Source organism: Gavia stellata, chromosome 17 (assembly GCF_030936135.1).
Source record: "Gavia stellata isolate bGavSte3 chromosome 17, bGavSte3.hap2, whole genome shotgun sequence".
In the NCBI taxonomy this organism is placed as follows: Eukaryota; Metazoa; Chordata; class Aves; order Gaviiformes; family Gaviidae; genus Gavia; species Gavia stellata.
Genome location: NC_082610.1, coordinates 13,438,117 through 13,456,135, shown reverse-complemented (window position 1 = coordinate 13,456,135; position 18,019 = coordinate 13,438,117). Strand labels below are relative to the sequence as shown.

At 40.9% G+C, this 18,019-nt stretch overlaps 1 protein-coding gene across 5 annotated transcripts in view; it reads right to left on the bottom strand.

Moving 5' to 3' along the window:
• The window catches only part of DENND2B (DENN domain containing 2B), a 74,091-nt gene that overhangs the window by 50,990 nt on the left and 5,082 nt on the right, over positions 1-18,019 (bottom strand). For 2 of the 5 annotated variants that reach the window (XM_059825667.1, XM_059825669.1), the window contains exons 3-4: positions 4,223-4,371; positions 1,292-1,507 (exon numbers count right to left, since the gene is read on the bottom strand). In XM_059825667.1, coding sequence (XP_059681650.1) covers positions 1,292-1,507; positions 4,223-4,371 — 365 coding nt within the window. Of the gene's footprint in view, positions 1-1,291; positions 1,508-4,222; positions 4,372-9,530; positions 9,560-10,509; positions 10,521-18,019 lie in introns of those variants that run through there. The other 3 variants (XM_059825668.1, XM_059825670.1, XM_059825671.1) reach the window with 3 other exon arrangements.

Below are 18,019 nucleotides of genomic sequence, written 5' to 3'. Positions count from 1 at the left end.
AATTTGGATATTGTTTCACAAAGCATCACTGGGGGTGGTACAAAACAGGAGTTTCTCAGGTTCAAGTTTTTCCCTCCAATAACTAACATTTTCTGAATAAAAATCTGAGATTCTGCAGTAACATGTGATTCTAAGAGCTAGAGTGGCCAAAAATAGAAATTAGCACGCGTTTTATTATAAAACTATGCTGAAAACATAATTTTATATAAGGAGAATGTCCATCTCTTCAATAAAAAAAACCAAAAACACCAAAAACCACAAAAAACCACCACCAAAAAACCCCCCAGAAAGTTAGGTACAAAACTAACAGCGAAATTTTCAAAGTTTCACTCAAAACCAAGTAGCAAGCGACTCTGTAAGTTACTTTGTAACTTCCTTCACAGATGTATGCTCATTTGTGCAGTAGAATAGTATATTCCAAATACAATAAATATTAAGGACGTAGAATTAATTTCCTCCTTTTTGTTTGTTTCCTGCTTAGACAGAATTTCAGACTAATTGACAGGAACATAAAAATCTCCCTCTACTCACAATATTTACTGCCACGTACTTTAAAATATGCTCTCTAATAAGAACAGGAAAGAGCTGAATATACAGTAAGAATCAACTTTGTTCACAAGCCAAAAATAAATATATTGGCATTTCTCCCCCCCTCTGTTGCAACTGTACCAGAAAAGGTTTGTGGTGGGGTTTTGTTGTTGTTTGGTGGCTTGGGGTTTTTTCAGATCCCATTTTGAATTGGAAAACTCCTTGAAAAATGGAAAATTAATTTTTACTTCAAATCCATCAAGACAACAGGGTTATCAGGATGGGGTAGGTTGTGAGTAAACGAAGGCCAATAACAGTTATTTTCCTGAGACCAGCAAATGAATGATGGGGGAAAAACCCACTTCAGATGCTGCTGCATGTTCTAAATAATAATTGCTTGGCCATCACCCATTCAAAAATCATAGTTAGGTACACAACAACACTCTGGTCCACAGAGCTTGAAGAAAAGTGTGGAAAACAGAATTGGTTTAAAATCAAAATGGTAAAAATGGCAATCAGATGTTTGCGACTCTTTGACCAGGGCAGAGTTACCCACTTCTAGAGAAGGAATTTTCACAGTACAGCTGTATGTAAAAAAGGACTATGTCTTGGCTCCTGAAAATTATTCTTTCAGTTTTGATCTCAATTTTCCTTTAGGATACAAAAAAAGCTTTCAGTGATTGCTAAACCCTGGAGAGAAATTTGCAAGCTCTTGCAGACAGGTGACCTATCCTCAGCATAAGCCTGATCACCCTGCCAGTACCTTTGGGATCCTCCTGGCCCGCCGTGTAGACAGTAGCTCGCTTGTGGTACTCAGGCTGTCCTCATTGAGGCTGGAAGGGGAGGAGGGAATGCCAAGCTGAGCTAGCAGCAGCATGTCATCATGGCTGTGCCGCTTGGGCAGCCGTGGTAAGCGGTGGCTCTTCCTTTCTGACCAGTTCCCGATGCGCAGAGACTGGCTGCTGGGCTTCAAAGATAGCTGCAGGAACAAGAACAGCTTGAGCTCTTCCCCTTCTCAGCAACACTGAGTGCAGGAGCAGCTCTTTGTGAGTGAGTGGTGGCTACACAAGGACATCATGCCAGGTGAGCCACTGCTCTGCGGGGTGTGTGTGAAGAGAGGGTTTAAGGTCAAAATGAAGAGACAGGGGTCAATATCTAAGACTTTAAAGTTCAAAGAAAACAATAGTACTTTTGGCTTTGATGCATTTCCATGCACCTACATCGTATCAACTCTATGAGCCTTCAAACCTAACTTAAAGGCTTGGCTGACATCAGAACACTGACCCAATGGGCCTGATCCATCTCTTTCGCTTGCAGTAGTGAAAATCAAGAGCAGTTACATTGAAGTTGCTATTTTATCCTAGAGAAAGAAAGCAGAAAATTAAGCTTGCTGTATTTACATGGTGTTAAGATATTTTAAGATCTGCCAATGTGCAGAGACATGGTTACAACTTTGTCCTGCATTCCCAAAGAATTCCCTTTAAAACACAAAACTATTATCATTGCAGGGGGAAAGGAAAATATCACTGACAGGATTAAGCATCAAGTAACAGCTATCTTTACAAAAACTGGGGCTCTTTTGGAGCAGTCCTTCGAGCAGCTCCGCCCAGCTCTCAGAAAGGTTAATCGGCAGGCTGGCAAGGCCAGGTCCCTGCCTTCTCCTCCCAAACAGAAACACTGTAAGAAGCTTAACCAGCATGTCTAGAAAAAAGTACTATTATATCAAACAGCTGTCAATTGGTATTTGCTAATATTCTATTAGCAGTATTACAAGCTATAAACCTGCAGTAATAAATGTCCCATTTGTTCTACTTGGAGGGCTTACCTATTACAGTGCCATACTATCTGGGAATAAGCATAGGTGTTTCTGTATGTGTGGGTTTTGCATCACAAATACAGTGTCATCAATAAAACATTCTTTTTATATCTGATGATTTCAAAAACTGAAAATAACAAATGGGAAAGAAAAAGACACAGTGGGATTCAAAATGTCCACAAGCCAGTGTTTCTGAAGTCTCTGCTTACCACAGGTTAGCATGCCAGGAAAATCTGCAGCAGTCTATACTTTAATGAAAGGAATTCTTTTTGGAGATGATTGTTGAAAGCCTGCTGACCTTCTGATCTCTTCCATCTTGTTTATCATCACCCATGACTGAAAAGTCATGTTGCTAATCCACCTATGTTGCTATGCTGGAAAAACTGGGTGATAAATCGTTGCCAAAGCTGCCATTCTTCAGGAAATTGAGACTTTTCTATTTTTGGTCATTGGAGAATTATGCAGACCCATAGCTGACCTACTCAATGTCTTTTGCTTTATATATCAGCACAATGACAGTGCAATTATGGCAGGACTGGCTCCTGGCAGGAAACTCCTGGCACCATTTCAAAAAGAAGCTACCAGAATAAAGATAGCCCTGTTGCAAAGATACCAGAGAGTACTTATGTACTAAGCAACTTTACAGAAGTCATTTTAATCTGTATATTCTTTGGTCACCCCGTGTGAAACAGAGAACAGCGGACAGTATCTTACTATGGACCTATATGGTTCCTACCCTAACGGTACACTCTGTTGGATCCTCTAGATGCTACACAATTCCTATTAACATACACACAGCCAAAAATAATCGTTATGCATTGTATGTCTCTCACTACGAGGTTATCTTCATGGCTGCAATTTCTGTTTCTCCTCACTCTGCCTGATTACTACTTTTCACTTGTTCTCTTTTCAGTAGCTTTGCTGAAAACACTCCTGTGTTACAAATGATGTGCTAGGTGCATACTAAGAATCCTGGTGATACTTCTTTTGTCTCTTGTACTGTAGTGCTCACATGTACACAAAATAAGTGAAAGAAAATATATTCAGTTTTGTTCTAGGTCTCTTTACAAGACAAAAATGTAAATTGTTGTGACCTTTTGTTCAACCGCAAATTTTCTGTTGATTCAATGCAAAACAGAGTTCCTTTAAAAGGCATTTTGAATCTCAAAATTAAGTATGTGATGAAATTTATATTTGTCCTTATGAACACAATGATCCCATAAACAACAAAGCAACCTAGCATTTCATAGCATTCACAAAAAACAGACTGCTTTGGCAAATTCACCACAAAATGGAAAGTCTGCAGAGTTCCTGGTCTTTTACTTTATTCTGTAAACACAACTTATACAGCCTTGTTAAATGCAGACACTCAGGTTTTTCTGATTATTTTATTATCCATTTATTGGAGGGGCATACTTGGCTTTCTCTATTTTACAATAAAACATGCCACGCTACGTGCTTCACGTAAGCAAAGTCACAATAGGCCTCACGTAACAATACATGGGCAAGCTTAAGCAACTGACTCTTTCCCTCCTGTCCCTACTAAAAGCCCAGCAACAAACGCAGAGGCAATTCACAAAGAGGCACAGCCATACAAATAATTTAGGGCCAGATTCAGTTCACAAACAACTGATAGAAGGATTCTGCTTAAACTCATCAGCCAGCACAAAAAGCCATCAGCTTCTGCAGCGCAGCACTGAGAAGCTGAGCTACAGCTGCCAAGAGCATTCCCAGCAACGACTTATGCATTTGATCGCACTCTTTTTCCATATACTCTTTCTCATTTGGTATGACTGCTCTTCCTCCTATGATTGATTTTCTTGCAAAAGCTTTAAATAAACTTCAAGCACAGAAAAACCAGCACCCTCATGCCGTTACCTGGGGAGGTGATGTGTATTTCCTGTCCTGCGGCGTCCACATCCTGTGCAAAGAATCTAGGGAATTCTCGGAGAGCTGATGGGATTTTCGGCCCGCGTGACGGCCTTTCAGCTCCACATCCTCATACGGGTTTTCCTTGGGTGACTCGCCTTCACGTTGGGTTTTGGTTTTTTTTTTAAGAAAAGAAAAACAGAGAGGAATGTAAAGTTAAAAAAAAATAAAAATCATGTGAACCAAGTGAAAGGCTTTTAGAAAAGCTCCTCGGCTTTCAGCATGACTCATCCCTCTAGCTGCAGCTGGAAGTATTTGGAGGAGAACTTGGCTATGAGGTCGGCAAGTTTCTTTGGGTTTTTTTTATGGCCTTTTTTTTTTTAATAAAATGCAAAGATTTCACAATATGTGCTTCTGAGCATCCGCAGCTGTGGAAAATTTATTGATATATAAAAGCTAAGGCACACAACTACTTTAAAGTGTATCAGTAGATTTTAGAAATCTATAGCAGCTACTCACAGGGTGAAATGAATAGCAATAAATAACTTCTCAACATACCACCCTTACACACAATAAGACAACTTTTATTTGATGCTACCTTCATTTTTTTCTTCCCCTGAGAGAAGGCAAAGAAAGAATAAACACTTCAGCTCAGCAGTTGCCAACAGAGAAGATTGAAAAATGTAAAAGATGAGGGAAGAATTTCTGCCCTGACCATACTGCAACCTCAAAGTGTTCTTTAAAACACATCATGCCTTCTAATTAAGCAGCTATTCATTTCAACTTATGTAAAATTAATATCTCCCAGAAGGAAACTCATCCTGCCAGTAATATATAGAGGCTTGAACAGTTAATCATTAAATATGACATAAATTAATAATACATCAAAAAGCAGACTGCAGTCTTTGAATTTTTAGCATTTGAAAACCAGAACCAAAATTTATAGACCAGATTTAAGTGAGATCCAATACCCTTCGGCAGCCTAAGGACCAGTGGAATAACCCACCATCTTCTCAAAACTCCTGAACTCACTAAACCTCTCACTGAACTAAGAAGCATGAAGGAGTGCTATCAGTAAAATGAACATTTTGTATCCATTTCTTCAGACAGTTCAAAATCAGCAACCATTTTAGAACTTCAGGTTTTTCGAACACAAGGTCCTTCCAGTTTTCCAACAATCCTTCACAGAATATCATCCCCAAAAGAGTGATCTACTCAAATTCAAGACTTGAATTCACAGAAACTTGAAACACGCAGGAAGTTCAAAGCTTTTGAACCAACTTGCTTTTGGTTTTATGTCTAAAGATGACTCTAAAATTCATGAGTTTAGTACAATATATATTGCAATACAAGTTATTAAATATAAGAAATTCAGATTTTACGACATACTGTATCAATTAAGATTTGAGGACAGAAAGCTATAGCATGGCTTATTATTCACACTGTTACAGAAAATATTCACCGCTTTTACAGGGATGACATTCGAGGCATAGGTGTTTTCAATGAGAGCAAGGCCTGGATTAATACCCAGTTTGTTCGACTACCAGTTTTTTTGTTCTAGACAGAATATTACATTTCCTCATTGTACAGAAGAAAACAAAAGCAGTTTGTGCTTTCTACTTTATTGTTAAGCCTGGAAGCGTGAAACCGCTTGATTCATCAACTATAGCGATAAGAGCTTTTGTTTAGCAAGTTCACATATTCACAATACAAGTAAAAATATAGTTTTGCTTTGGTAGTGTGTCATACTAAGATTTCTAGTCAAATATAAGCACAGGAGTGAATGTTTTAGCTTTGTTTTAATTAGAAGCCTGAATAACTGCTGCTCTTGAAGAATGTTTGATTTGGCAATCACAGCTTATTATTTCATCCAGAGGGAATCTGATTCTAGAGGCTGCACTATCATCATAGTCAGTCCGCACGCCACATGGAAAGAACACCTTCAGGTGCGTGGGGTACTTAGAAGAAAGACCTTTTGATGAATGCAATGAACAGGATAAATCTTAAGCAACAAATATTCCTAAAAAAAATTAAATCTACAAATGTTCTGGGAGGACTATGGAATTGATTGATTCCTTCTGCAGGAAGAAAAATAAATAGATATTGCACACTAATTCTGTAACTTGTAAACTCTAGAGCTCTAGATATGATAATCATAACAACAATAAATAGTCAACTTTGCAAAATGCTGTCACTTACTTGCAGCTAATTGGACTGTACTAGCATAATAAATTTCTTGTAAGTCCAAGTCAAGTATAGGTCAAGCAAGCATTTTAGAATGGATTAACAGATTTCAAAACACCCGGCTACATGAAACAGTGCTTAAACATATGCTTCCTTGTGAAAACAAATATTATTACATTAGTCTTCATAGTATCCAAACTACTGAGAAGAAACAAGCCCATCAGTTGAAAAGAAACCTTTTTTAAAATGTAAAGCATTTAAAAGTTTTAGGGTGATTCTCTTTCCAAGACACAATGTAAAACAGAATTGCTTGAACCCAGTTAAACTCAACATTACTAATGTTGACCTAAAATAATAAGTATAGAAACAGGCCCAGAGAATCTTGGATGAGAGAAGAGGGAGGAGCAAGGAACCATGAGCAGAGGCTGCTTTTCTGACTCAGATTCTCTCCCAAAAGAAAGCTTGGGCCAAATTCCTCTCCAGTGTAATGTGGAGGTCAGTGAAGACACCACAGGGATTTTAACCCTTTCCCTAGAGCTGTGAGAGTTTCTTCAGATGACTGGTTTGCTGTTCAAGAACACTTGTTTCTTTTATTTTTCTCATTTGCTTAAAAATTAAATTATTTCAGGGTGGTTTTTTTTCATTTTGAAATGATGCCTTGAGACCAAATATGCATCACCTATTCTTTTTTTTTAAAGAACAAGCTCCATCCACACCAAATCTCTGATAATGAAACAGTCTGATCAACCCAAAACAACCTGTTTTTTCTGATTTGGCGTTTGAATCAAGTAATTGGTTCAGCCAGTGAACTAGAAGAAATAACTTATTTGTCTAGGTCTTCAGCAATTTTCAAACCTTAGACAACCACCACTTTTTAGTATATATGCTCTCCCTGGTAGATGAGAAACAAAAGACCGGATATGCAAAAAAAGTGTTAGGCAGCCCAGACAGACTGGTTTCTGTACAAGTGACAAGAAAATCAAGATGTCAAGTAAGCTAAAAAGATGTGTGAGGATGCCCTCAACTGCCTTAGAGCAGCATTTAACCCCATCTGACTGCACAGTCACTCCCTTCCATGGGAGAAAGACCTGGTGGCCACCAGCAGGTGTGGGTCCACACCAGAGGGAGGCTCTGGGGAAGAGCTGCGGTGGTGGCTGCTACTGCTGCTGCTGCAGCACAAAAATGAGGGAAGTTTCCATACAGCTGGGCTGGCTCAGAGGTTTGGAGCTTTGATCTCTGCATTTCTTCTCAACACCATCACTTCTCTAGTCCCAAGACCCAGACAAAGAATGTTCACAAGCTGCAAGCGGCAGTGCTTATGCATTCATTTGGATTTGCTGCAAAAGGAAAACACATTTACAATGAAAGAGCAAGGAAACATCCCTGTTCCTTCCATATGGATGTCTCTATTGGAAGCCAAAAGGAGAAATATTATGCAGTACAGAGGCCAGGCTTGTCTTAATGAGGCTGATCCAACTGCCACACAAAACAGCAGCAGACTATCACCGACTTCAAAGGAAGATGAATCAGACCCCCAGAATGCATATGGTCACTTGAAATAGCAAGTCTTTGGCAAATACTGTCTCTAATCACCATCCCTGCTTCCAGATCAGTTCCCTTTATAAGCATTTTTTTTTTCAATTTTCCCATTCTCTTGAATTCTACGTACCGAACTGCTGAGTTAACATAGGACATTTACCTACATGACATTTATCTTCAGAAGATCTCACAGCAATTTAATGATTGGTCCAGAGGGGAAAGAAAAAAAAAGAAAGATAAAATAACCAGTGATCTTTCAAAAAGTCCTGAGGAATGCAGTGCCTTGAGCTTAAGCATCGATGAGTTTCCTCCAGCAGTTGCAATTCCTCACTCCATGATGCTCTGCGAGTCAGCCCCACCGAGTCCTGAGGCAGCACACAATGTTCCTCTGCTCAGCCTCTCACACGTGGCAAATGGGAAGCACAGGCAGACTCAGCAAGCCTGTCTCATGCTGAGAAAGGAGTGAAAAGTAAGGCTGAGGGGTAAAAAAAAAAATGCAGTCAGACACTTCTCTGTAAATGGCAGAAAGCAGGGAAATGCATCATTTCTTTCTAGATGGGAGAAATAATTATCAGAGGAATGAAGTGATTCACTGAGTGCTGATCATAAGTGCTGCCTTTTGCACTGCCAGGAAGCGAGAAGAATTGAACAGCAGGTATACAGTAAGAGAAAAGGCTCATCAACTTGTGTTAACTTGGGTGCCTAAATTAGGAGAAATGCTCGCAGAGGAGATACTGTCTCCAGAGGGTGATGCTGAAGGCCCAAGATAAGAGCCTACTGCCTTCCGTGCTTGCTACATGGAAAGCCCAGGCCCCTGAGCTGTATGGCCAAGTTAGAGTTAGTACCTCACAAATGATAAAGTATGTATTTCCCATGTACTACAGCATGTGCACAAAATATAGGGCAATTAATGTATTTTACATTATCATGAACTGGGAGATGAAATCTTCAGCTGCCATCCCAGGAGAGACTTGGGAAAAAAGCAGCATGTACCGCTGGAGGCAAGGAGCTGGAAATAGTGGAAATAAATGGGCAGGAAAAGAGGCCCGAATAGGCAAGTAGGAATACCCAAGCAAGCAGTCTGTAAGAACCTCTGATGCTTGTGGCATCTACCCCCTGAACATTTTGCAGTGTTTCTGTAACAACAGACACAAGGTGCAACATCAACTCCTTTCCATGCATAATCCCACCGATGGGATCTACAAATTCTTGAACTACTTTTTATTGCCCTCTGCCCGTGACCTCTGTTCAGTTGTAGATATAGCCCAATTCATCCAGCTCATGCACACATAGTGCACACAAGCTCTTGCAGAAGATTAAGATAAAATACAAGTGGGCAAGGTAGAAGCAAGAAGAGAAGGGTGGTTGGGGAATTCTGCTTTTGCTGCCGTTGAAGAGGCAGCAATGGGAATGAACCTCTGAGTGCAAGCACTGCATGAGGGAACAGCACGGGATTCATGCGCTGTGTAGACTTACAACTCCCCAGTGTCTCCGGGCACTTAAGTCCAAAGAACTGCTCAATGGTGAGAATCCAGGTGTGTTCTGAGTATACATTACTCATTTTATTCATAAAATTACACAAACACAGATTCACACCGCCAGTGCTGGAGGAAAACTCAGCCACTGGGATGTTTACGAGCATGTTCAGATCAAATGGATGAAAACCACAAAATCTCCACACTCTCATAAAGTGTCTAAGCTTAGATCTTTAGTGCATAGATGAGCTCCTTCAACATCAGAGAAGCTGCAACTGTGCATCTCAGCTGAGGAATTTACCCCAGGAATCTGTAGAAAGAGGAACTATTTCAATATCAAATTACCGCTAAGACACACTATAGCTGCTTTGAAAAGTTATTGCTGAACGCTACTAAGTTACAGAGCATTACTTGCTTATAATCCTACCAGCCAGTGTATCAGCTCAGTACCACGTTCTCAGAAGAGTAGTAGAGCATCTACAACATGCAGGGTGACAAGTCTAAAATGCAATCAGCCTTTTAAGGTCCTTGGAGTTTGAAGGCAACAGCCTGTGCTTTCTAAACTTTTCCAGTTTTGCTTTGCCTTGCAATAAGCAGAAGAAACACTGCAGATACTTTCAGCTCCCTGCCATCTCTGCAGGGACTGCAAGAGCTTAGTGTTGTAATCATAATGAAGCATTAGATGGGGAAGAACAAGCATGGCTGATAAGAAATTTCACCCCAAAAATCATCCATTTAACACTCAGTCCAAAATCATGTGCCTGAAAACATGTGATGAGCAACTGTTAGCACAGTACAGTATCAGCATGCCTAAACAGCTTGCACTTCACAGAGGTTTAACCCTGCTGACTTCAACACTGCCTGTGTGAATTTAAACTAGGATTTGGGAGAGCAGCCTCATGGTCATTTTACTCTCCGTTCTACTAACCTGCAGCACTGACTAGAAAACGAGGCGATAAAGCTGACAGAGACTGTCAGAAGAAGCTATAGTGGATAGTATAGCTGTGAGACAGACTCCACAGAGAAAAATGGGGATCTAAATAAAGCATGAGGTGATTATTAAAAATAACTGAAATACATGTACCCCGATGTAGCAACAAAGCAGCAGGCTGATCATCAATAGGATCTCAGGCAGCTAGAGTATTTGGCCTTTCTTTGACAGGCCCATATGGATACTGTTTGATTTAATGTGCTCTGGCTGCTATTACCCTACACTGTCTATTACTAAAATTGCCGCTATTACATTTTCCAAAAACTCACATACTTTTTAGACTGTGAGAGGCAGACTGGGGGTGTGGAAGAAGACAGGAACATACGTTTCCCTGATCACTGCCTGCACCATCATTTTGTATCAATCCTAGCTCTGTCTTTGACTAACAACTATCCAGAGACCTCCTGGTAAAGGTCTGAACTGAAAACCCAAAATGTTTTCAGAGAAGCAACTAGCATAGCACTGCTGGCAGAGGTGCAATCTCTCCAAGTTTGCTTTGGCTTCACAGCAGCCCAGCAATTCCAGTTTCTCCCAGATTTGTACAACCCTTTTGATGCAAGATGATAATATGACAGACAATAATGTGATACGAAAGCATGACAGGCAATAATGTGGCATGTGATGATGGGATTTTACTGGAAAGATCAGCTCGTTGTCTTTCTAACCTTTTTCCACATTTACTGGAAGAACTTTGCAAATGTTCTAATTTGAAAGCAATGTCAAGCTGGAACATCTTCCAACTGGACCTCAGTCATCATTTCTGCAGCTCTTGGCACACACAACGGAGGATTCAGTAAAACAGCTAAATCATCCCATTTGTTACATGACATGCACTATGTCCAATTTACATCAGAATTCAAAACAACTAATTGGTTTAGGAGAGACCAGGTGCCTTACCAGGAGGGATAAAGGGAGTGACACACTGTTCTGGACTCCACAGGGAAGGTTAAGCCACTGACATTCCCTCCATGCTCAGGATCTTGCTTGTAGGTCCACACCTGCCTATTTTAACTGCTCAGGCACCCACCTGGGTAGGGCTGCCCTGACACCCCACTTAGTAATGTTGATTTGAGACATATTGCTCCATCTCCTCTCTTACGAGTTCTGATGTATTGGGAAATAGCTGAGAGACCCAGATTCATCCATTCTCATCTCTCTGGAAAAGACTGTACTTACCCAAGTACAACAACAATCTGGCCCTCACTAATTTTAAGGAGAGATGGCTACACCAAAAGAAGGACATTTTGATCCCTGAGTGATTACCTGAAACCTGTATACAAGAATTATGTGGATATGATTTCACTCAAAAAAAAAACCAAAAAACCCCACCCTTTTGTGGGCCTGGTACCAATCTGCCTTGTTTGGGGCTTTATAATGATTTATTTTTCACTCAACTCTTTGACTGGAAAGAAGGCCCACGCAAACCCAGAGCTAGTTGTCCTGTTAAAGTGCAGGAGTAAAGAAGCAGCTGATTCTCCCCAAACTGAAGTGAGGTACTCAACTTGACAGACAAAACCAGCTAAACAATTGTGTCTAACTACAACTGTTTCACTTTTCAGTCACCTTGGATGTCAATTGTAACAAGGTTCAATTGTATACCTCCAGAAGCACAGTGATTAAGTTGCTACCATTAGTCTAACTCCTCTTAAGGTGCAAAAAAATATTTGTTAAGAGAAGTATCGAGCTATTGAAAGGGCTGAAAATCTCCTATACGTGACACTGAACAGGTCCAGAGAGCAGAAAGGTGCATAAGAAACCTTCCCCAGGAGGGCCAGCTGTGCCAGGGACCAAGGATTGCAGGACATTCCCAACAGAAGCCCACCAGCAAGATCGTATTCAGAAATTCATCCTGGTTTTAGAGATCCCACAGTAATGTTTCTGGGGCATTGCACTACTTTCTAGACTACTTCAGCTCTAGCTGTCAAAGCAGACACAGTAGCTGTCAGCAGCTGCTTCTCCTTCAACTGTGTCAGCTCTGCTGTTTGCCTCCTTTTCTCGCTTTTCCCCCTCCAGACAGATTTCCCACACAATTTAACTATCACCTTTTATTTAAAGCTGATCTGAAATGATCTGACTCTGCTGACAGAGCTTCACAGACTCCAGAAGAGCATTCTGAGCTTCGTCAATTACTTCTCAACAAACATAAATACAACCAGAGATGGGCCTGAACCTAAACTCTGCCTCTCAGCATTTATTTCTGAGCTGGGAAGAAGCCTGTATCCCCATCAAGAATGTGTGACTGACTCTAGTCTCCTGTGGAGATAGGGAGAAATGAGGAAAAGATGGAACTGAGTTCCAAGGCAAGCTTTCAAGCTGGCCTCTACCACGGCAGACAACATCAAAACCCCAGATCCAAAGGCCTGTCTGTGCTCTTTTAGAACCAGAACTCAACTGCTAATCTCAGCTTTAAAATAAAAACATTTCAACTTTTAACTTTGCATAATAGCTGTGGCATTGCCTGGAAGAAAAGTTTTTTTCATAGGAATTTGTGCCAGTTGCCTGAACCATACGCTTTTGATTATCCTTCTCTTGCCCAGGTTATCGGTCCCTTTTTAACAGCTAATCCATCTGCCCAGGTTCACATTCCAGCTGCTGGAGTCTCCTTGAAAAGAGCATTTCCTCAGCCAGTGGGTATTAGATGGACTCCATCTTCCACAGTATGTCCCAAAATGTCAGTTGAAAAAATACCTGCATTTAATGAACAAAGGAGCCCCATGCTGCTGACTATATCAGCCACAAGGTTAAAGGAGAGACGCATGGCCTAGCGATCTACACAGCACTGCGACCTGCCACCAAGTAGCTTTAACAAGTTTTGGCACTGATACCTATCATGCCTTTGGCATGCCACCTAAGCTCTGGCATAGACCAGGGCCTGGCTCTATGTAACTGGCATATGCTGGTGTCCCCAGAATTTGTGTTCCTAGGGACTCTGCTGCCAGTGAAATACCAAAACTTCCCCAGGGCAGTAGCAGACACTTGTGTTCCTCCTCACAGAAATTTGATGGAGAGGAATAAACTAAAAGATCAATTTAGCCCGGGAGTGATTCTGGCAGATCTATGCACTGGGAAAAGGCCTAGCAGGAAGACTGCCAACCAACGCAAACGAAGGGCTAATGTCACCCCAAACTGCCAGGCACACGCCAACACGTGTGGCCAAGTCAGACAGAGCATGGGTTTGTCCACTGCAACCCAGCATGGTGAGTATTCAAAAGAGCTATGGCCACAAAGTCAAGCCAGTCTTGTCCTGAAGAAAAGTACAGCCTAATCCCAGCTGGGGACTCTAAAAGAGGTTAATTCATTAGCGTTGTCTTTCATGTTAGTTAACAGAGTTCTACGAGTGCTTTGGGCCGTTGCAATTTAGTGAGCAGGCACCAGTCATGCATGTGAGTCAGTCAGACAGAACGGGAACCCTACTGGGGCAAGACCTCTCTGCACTAATATCTGTGGCTGAAAGAAACCCATTCTTATACAAACTGCTCTTCTTATTGCACCAGTAAGAGACTAAATCCGTTAGAAGACAAGTAATCTGATACTCATACACCTAGGCTATGTGCTGAATAGTCCACCTATGACTTCAAAAACAGCAGAGAAGCAAGAAACCCTGTTAGTCACAGATCTTCAGGGAGGAAAAGCATTTTAATCACTTTCATTCTTCTTGGGAAAAAAGTGTTTTAAATGAGGGCCAGGCAGCTATAAAAGCAAATGGCTCTTGCTTGGACAGGGCAAATGGAGTTGTGCGACAGCAAATTAAACATTCTCAATATACGACGCAACACGCATAGCCCAGCTGAGCAATGGGTCTCCTGCACATCTATGTAGTGTCCTCTTAGAGGAAATCTCCACCTGTTCTACTGTGTCCAGCACTCTGAGGAGTTACACACAGAGTAAGAAGGCTTGCCTTGTCAAAGATTTCTTCCACTATATTTAATTTCTGAACTGTGAGTGCAATTCCTCTTACAAACACAAACAATAATTTACATGGTTTTACTAGACTTTCTTAAGTTAATACTGTGCCCTTAACCTTGCCTTCACTCTACGCATTCAACTTTTTTTGGTGATAACAAGTGCTTTCTGCTAGATGTCAGGTAAAAAATGCCTCAGAGACACTAAAGGTTAAATAACAATATTCAAATATCTCAACTGCATTTAGGGGAACAGACTGGAAAACTGAAACCGTATGGTACATATGACAGGAAATACTGTTGTCCACAAACACGGCAGAAGCAACCATCTCAGACATCTCTTAATACTATGATAGTTTCCTGAATTTGCACAAAGCTAAGCATGGTTTCCCTAACTGGATTCATAAAGCCACATCAATTTTGGTCTGATTAAAGACTCATTCAAAACCACAAGAAGCAAAACAATGTTAAGTTTACTATGACTGCCACATTCCTGTGAGTGCTAGTACAGAAGATGAATGAAGTCCACACGGTTCCTTGCACATGGAATACAGCTCTGATTAATATTAGGAATGTGCACCCCTTTATACAACTGCTTCTTGATTAATGCAGAATGGATCGTTATGTTCCAATCCAATATCTGTCTTGAACTTAACATGCAGATATTTCATCTATTGAAGTGTACAAAAATATTACAAAATTAAACAAAGCTTCTGGTTCATGATGTCACCAGATTTCAAAGCACAATGATTTTTGGGTTTAATGTACCTTAAAACTTTTTTTTCCTCAAGTCAGGTCTCAAAATAACATAAACTAGCCATAGCAGTTCATCAGTCTCCTGGTCATTAAAGAAGGAAACAGTGTAAGGGCACGAGGAGAAAGACAAAGGTTTAGTGTGCATGTGTATCAGATGAGGAGGTCATATAGTAACCTGAAAACCAACAACTCTAGCACTTATGTGCTTAGAAGCTGTATTTTGATCGTTGTACTAGACTGAGTGAGAGCATTCAGTACCCCACACAGTATCCTGTAGATATCTAACATTAAATATGCTTTAAGATTATAACCTCCAATAGATAATTCACAACTTATACACAGCTCTCCTCTGCTTTCCAGTGAGGGAGAAACGTCTTGCTGAGGAGCACCAGGCTGGGGAACGCAGTGATAGACATCAGAGCTGGACTGCTGTCCCGGGGCACCTCAGCAAGCTGAAGGAAGGGCTCAACAGGAACTTCAGGAAGTTTAGGAAAGACAAATATGGTCCCATACGTGGGTCAGAATAACCCTGCAACAGTACATGCCGGGGCTGACTGGCTAGGGAGCAACTCTGCGAAAAAAGGGCTTGGGGTCCCAGTGGGCGACAAACAGAACATAAGGCAGCAGCATGTGCCTGTGGCAAGGAAGGTCAACCACACTTTGGCCTGCATTAGCAAGAGTGTGGCCAGCAGGTCATGGGAAGTGGTAATTCCCCTCTATTTGGCCCTTGCAAGGCTGCATCTGGAGTAATTGCAGTACCAGGGAGACATCAACAGAATGAAGATAGTCTGGAGAAAGGCTACTAAGATGGTTGGGTGCTGGAGCATATGACATAAATGAGAAAAGGCTGAGAGAACTCGGGCCGTTTAGCCTAGAGAAGTCAGGGGGGGACCTAAATGCTATGTTCCACTACCTAGAAGGGTTATTGAAAAGATGGAGCCAGACGCTTCTTGGAGGTGCACAGTGAAATGATGAAAGACAACAATCACAAATAGCAACAAGGAGAATTCTGACTGGATAGAAAGAAAAATGGCTTCACAGTGATATCAAGAAAAAACTCTTCACAGTGGAGGTTAAGCAGTCAAGCTGGCTGTGCAGGGAGGCAGTGGAACCACCCTCCTAAGATATTTTGAAAACTCGACTAGACGTAGCCCTGAGCAACCTGATCTAACTGTGAAACTAGCCCTGCTCTGAGCTGAGGTTGGACCAGCTGACTCCGGAGTCTCTTCCAAACTCAATTTTTTTCTTATAATTCTGTCTCACAGGAGAGTGCTTAGAGCATTGCTCAAGATTTACAGCCTTTTTTTCTTGTGTTTTAACATTTCCTTGCATTAAAAGTTTTAATTCTACAGGGGGTAGGGTGTGAGTGGAATTTATTGAGTTTATTACTACAGTGACAATGTTTTAACTACCTACAAGCAGGAGGCAGGAGATTCAACCAGGTATAGACAAAAAAACCACCACCACCTTTAGAGCAACTGTTTGCAAAGAAAACCCAAAGCAGCAGGGACAGAGTCCTTTATAGCTTTGAAGCAGATGTAAATCTATAAAATAAACTCACTCTTATAAACACCTGGTCTGCATGAGTACAAAAGGCTACTTAGAGACTGGGGTCTAGCACTACTGGTATAAATTATGCAGATGTGATACACAAAACTATGACAGTTTCTTTAAAGCCAGAGATCAAACTACTTTGGCTTGTCTTTAATCATGCTTGACAGTTTATAAGAATTAGACTGATTTGGTATTCCCCTCGCACTGCCTGTATTGAATGAAGTGCTTTGGAAAGAGGTTGTTAAAAAGTAGTACAAAACAATGAAGTTCTGTGTTTGTCCACAGATCTGAAATTTTGCATCCTCTTCCCACTGCCCTGCCAAAATACCCAAATTATAATCTGCAGGGAGCTGGCTTATAGTTCCCATGAGTTGGAAGAGACGATTATGATTTTGTTTTATTGAACCCAAGATTTCTTCTCATCTGGAGAAAGCTTCTTACCAGTCCTGCACATTTTATTTTGCTATTTAATAAACCAAAGCAAGGAAAAGCAGCATTACCACCTAACATCTGGCAGCATGTTGACAGGTCCTGAGCAAAAATGAGCACTGTAATTAATGCACAATACATTTTCAAGTGTCAATTGCATGGTGGTCTGATTGTTCGTGGAGAAGTCTGATCATCATATACGGACGCGCGCCACAGAAAAAACTTTTTAGTATCTACGTAAGTTCTAGTTTTTATTAACAGACAATGAACAGCAGCATTTTTTTGTGTTCTGAAAACATTTTTGTGAATGGCATAGAGGGAAAGTACAGCTGAAAATGGAAAGAGTAAATTCCTGTTTTCACTGAGCCTGACAAGCCAGAGACAGAATTTAGGTATAAGGAGAAAGAGCCTCAAGCTGCAATTTGTGGTCACTGTTCCTTGCTGTATCAACTGATATGTCCAAGAAGAGTTTTGTTCTATTGTCTTTGTTTGCACTTTAAACATTTGTAAGCAGTATTAGAGTGCCGCTGGTCCTCGTTTTTACCAGACTAAACAAGCGCAGCTTGTCAGTGTCTCTTCAGAGGCCATGTGCTCTAGGGCCGCTGACTATCTTGGTAGTCCTCCAGTTTTCAGTAGATAAAGATTCATTGTCCAAAGTAAAATGAAGTACCCTTTGTATCTGTTGTAATAATACAACACTGAAAGAGTTAAAAACAATGCATTCATTCATCACTTGTGTGGAAAATCTGTGCTCTGAAGGGCTGCCCAATTTTCGGTAATTGTAACAACTTTTTTGATGTTAAAAGAATGTATGCATAGGCCATACATTTCCTTCTAAGACCAAAAGAAACATGTTTTTCTTGTGAAGCTTAATCAAAACCCTGTTTTTGTTGTGCATTCCTGATGGCTGTATAGCTAAAGGAAATTATTTTTTCTTTAACCAGCAACTGGGACTGAGGGGAGACCAGGAACAGTG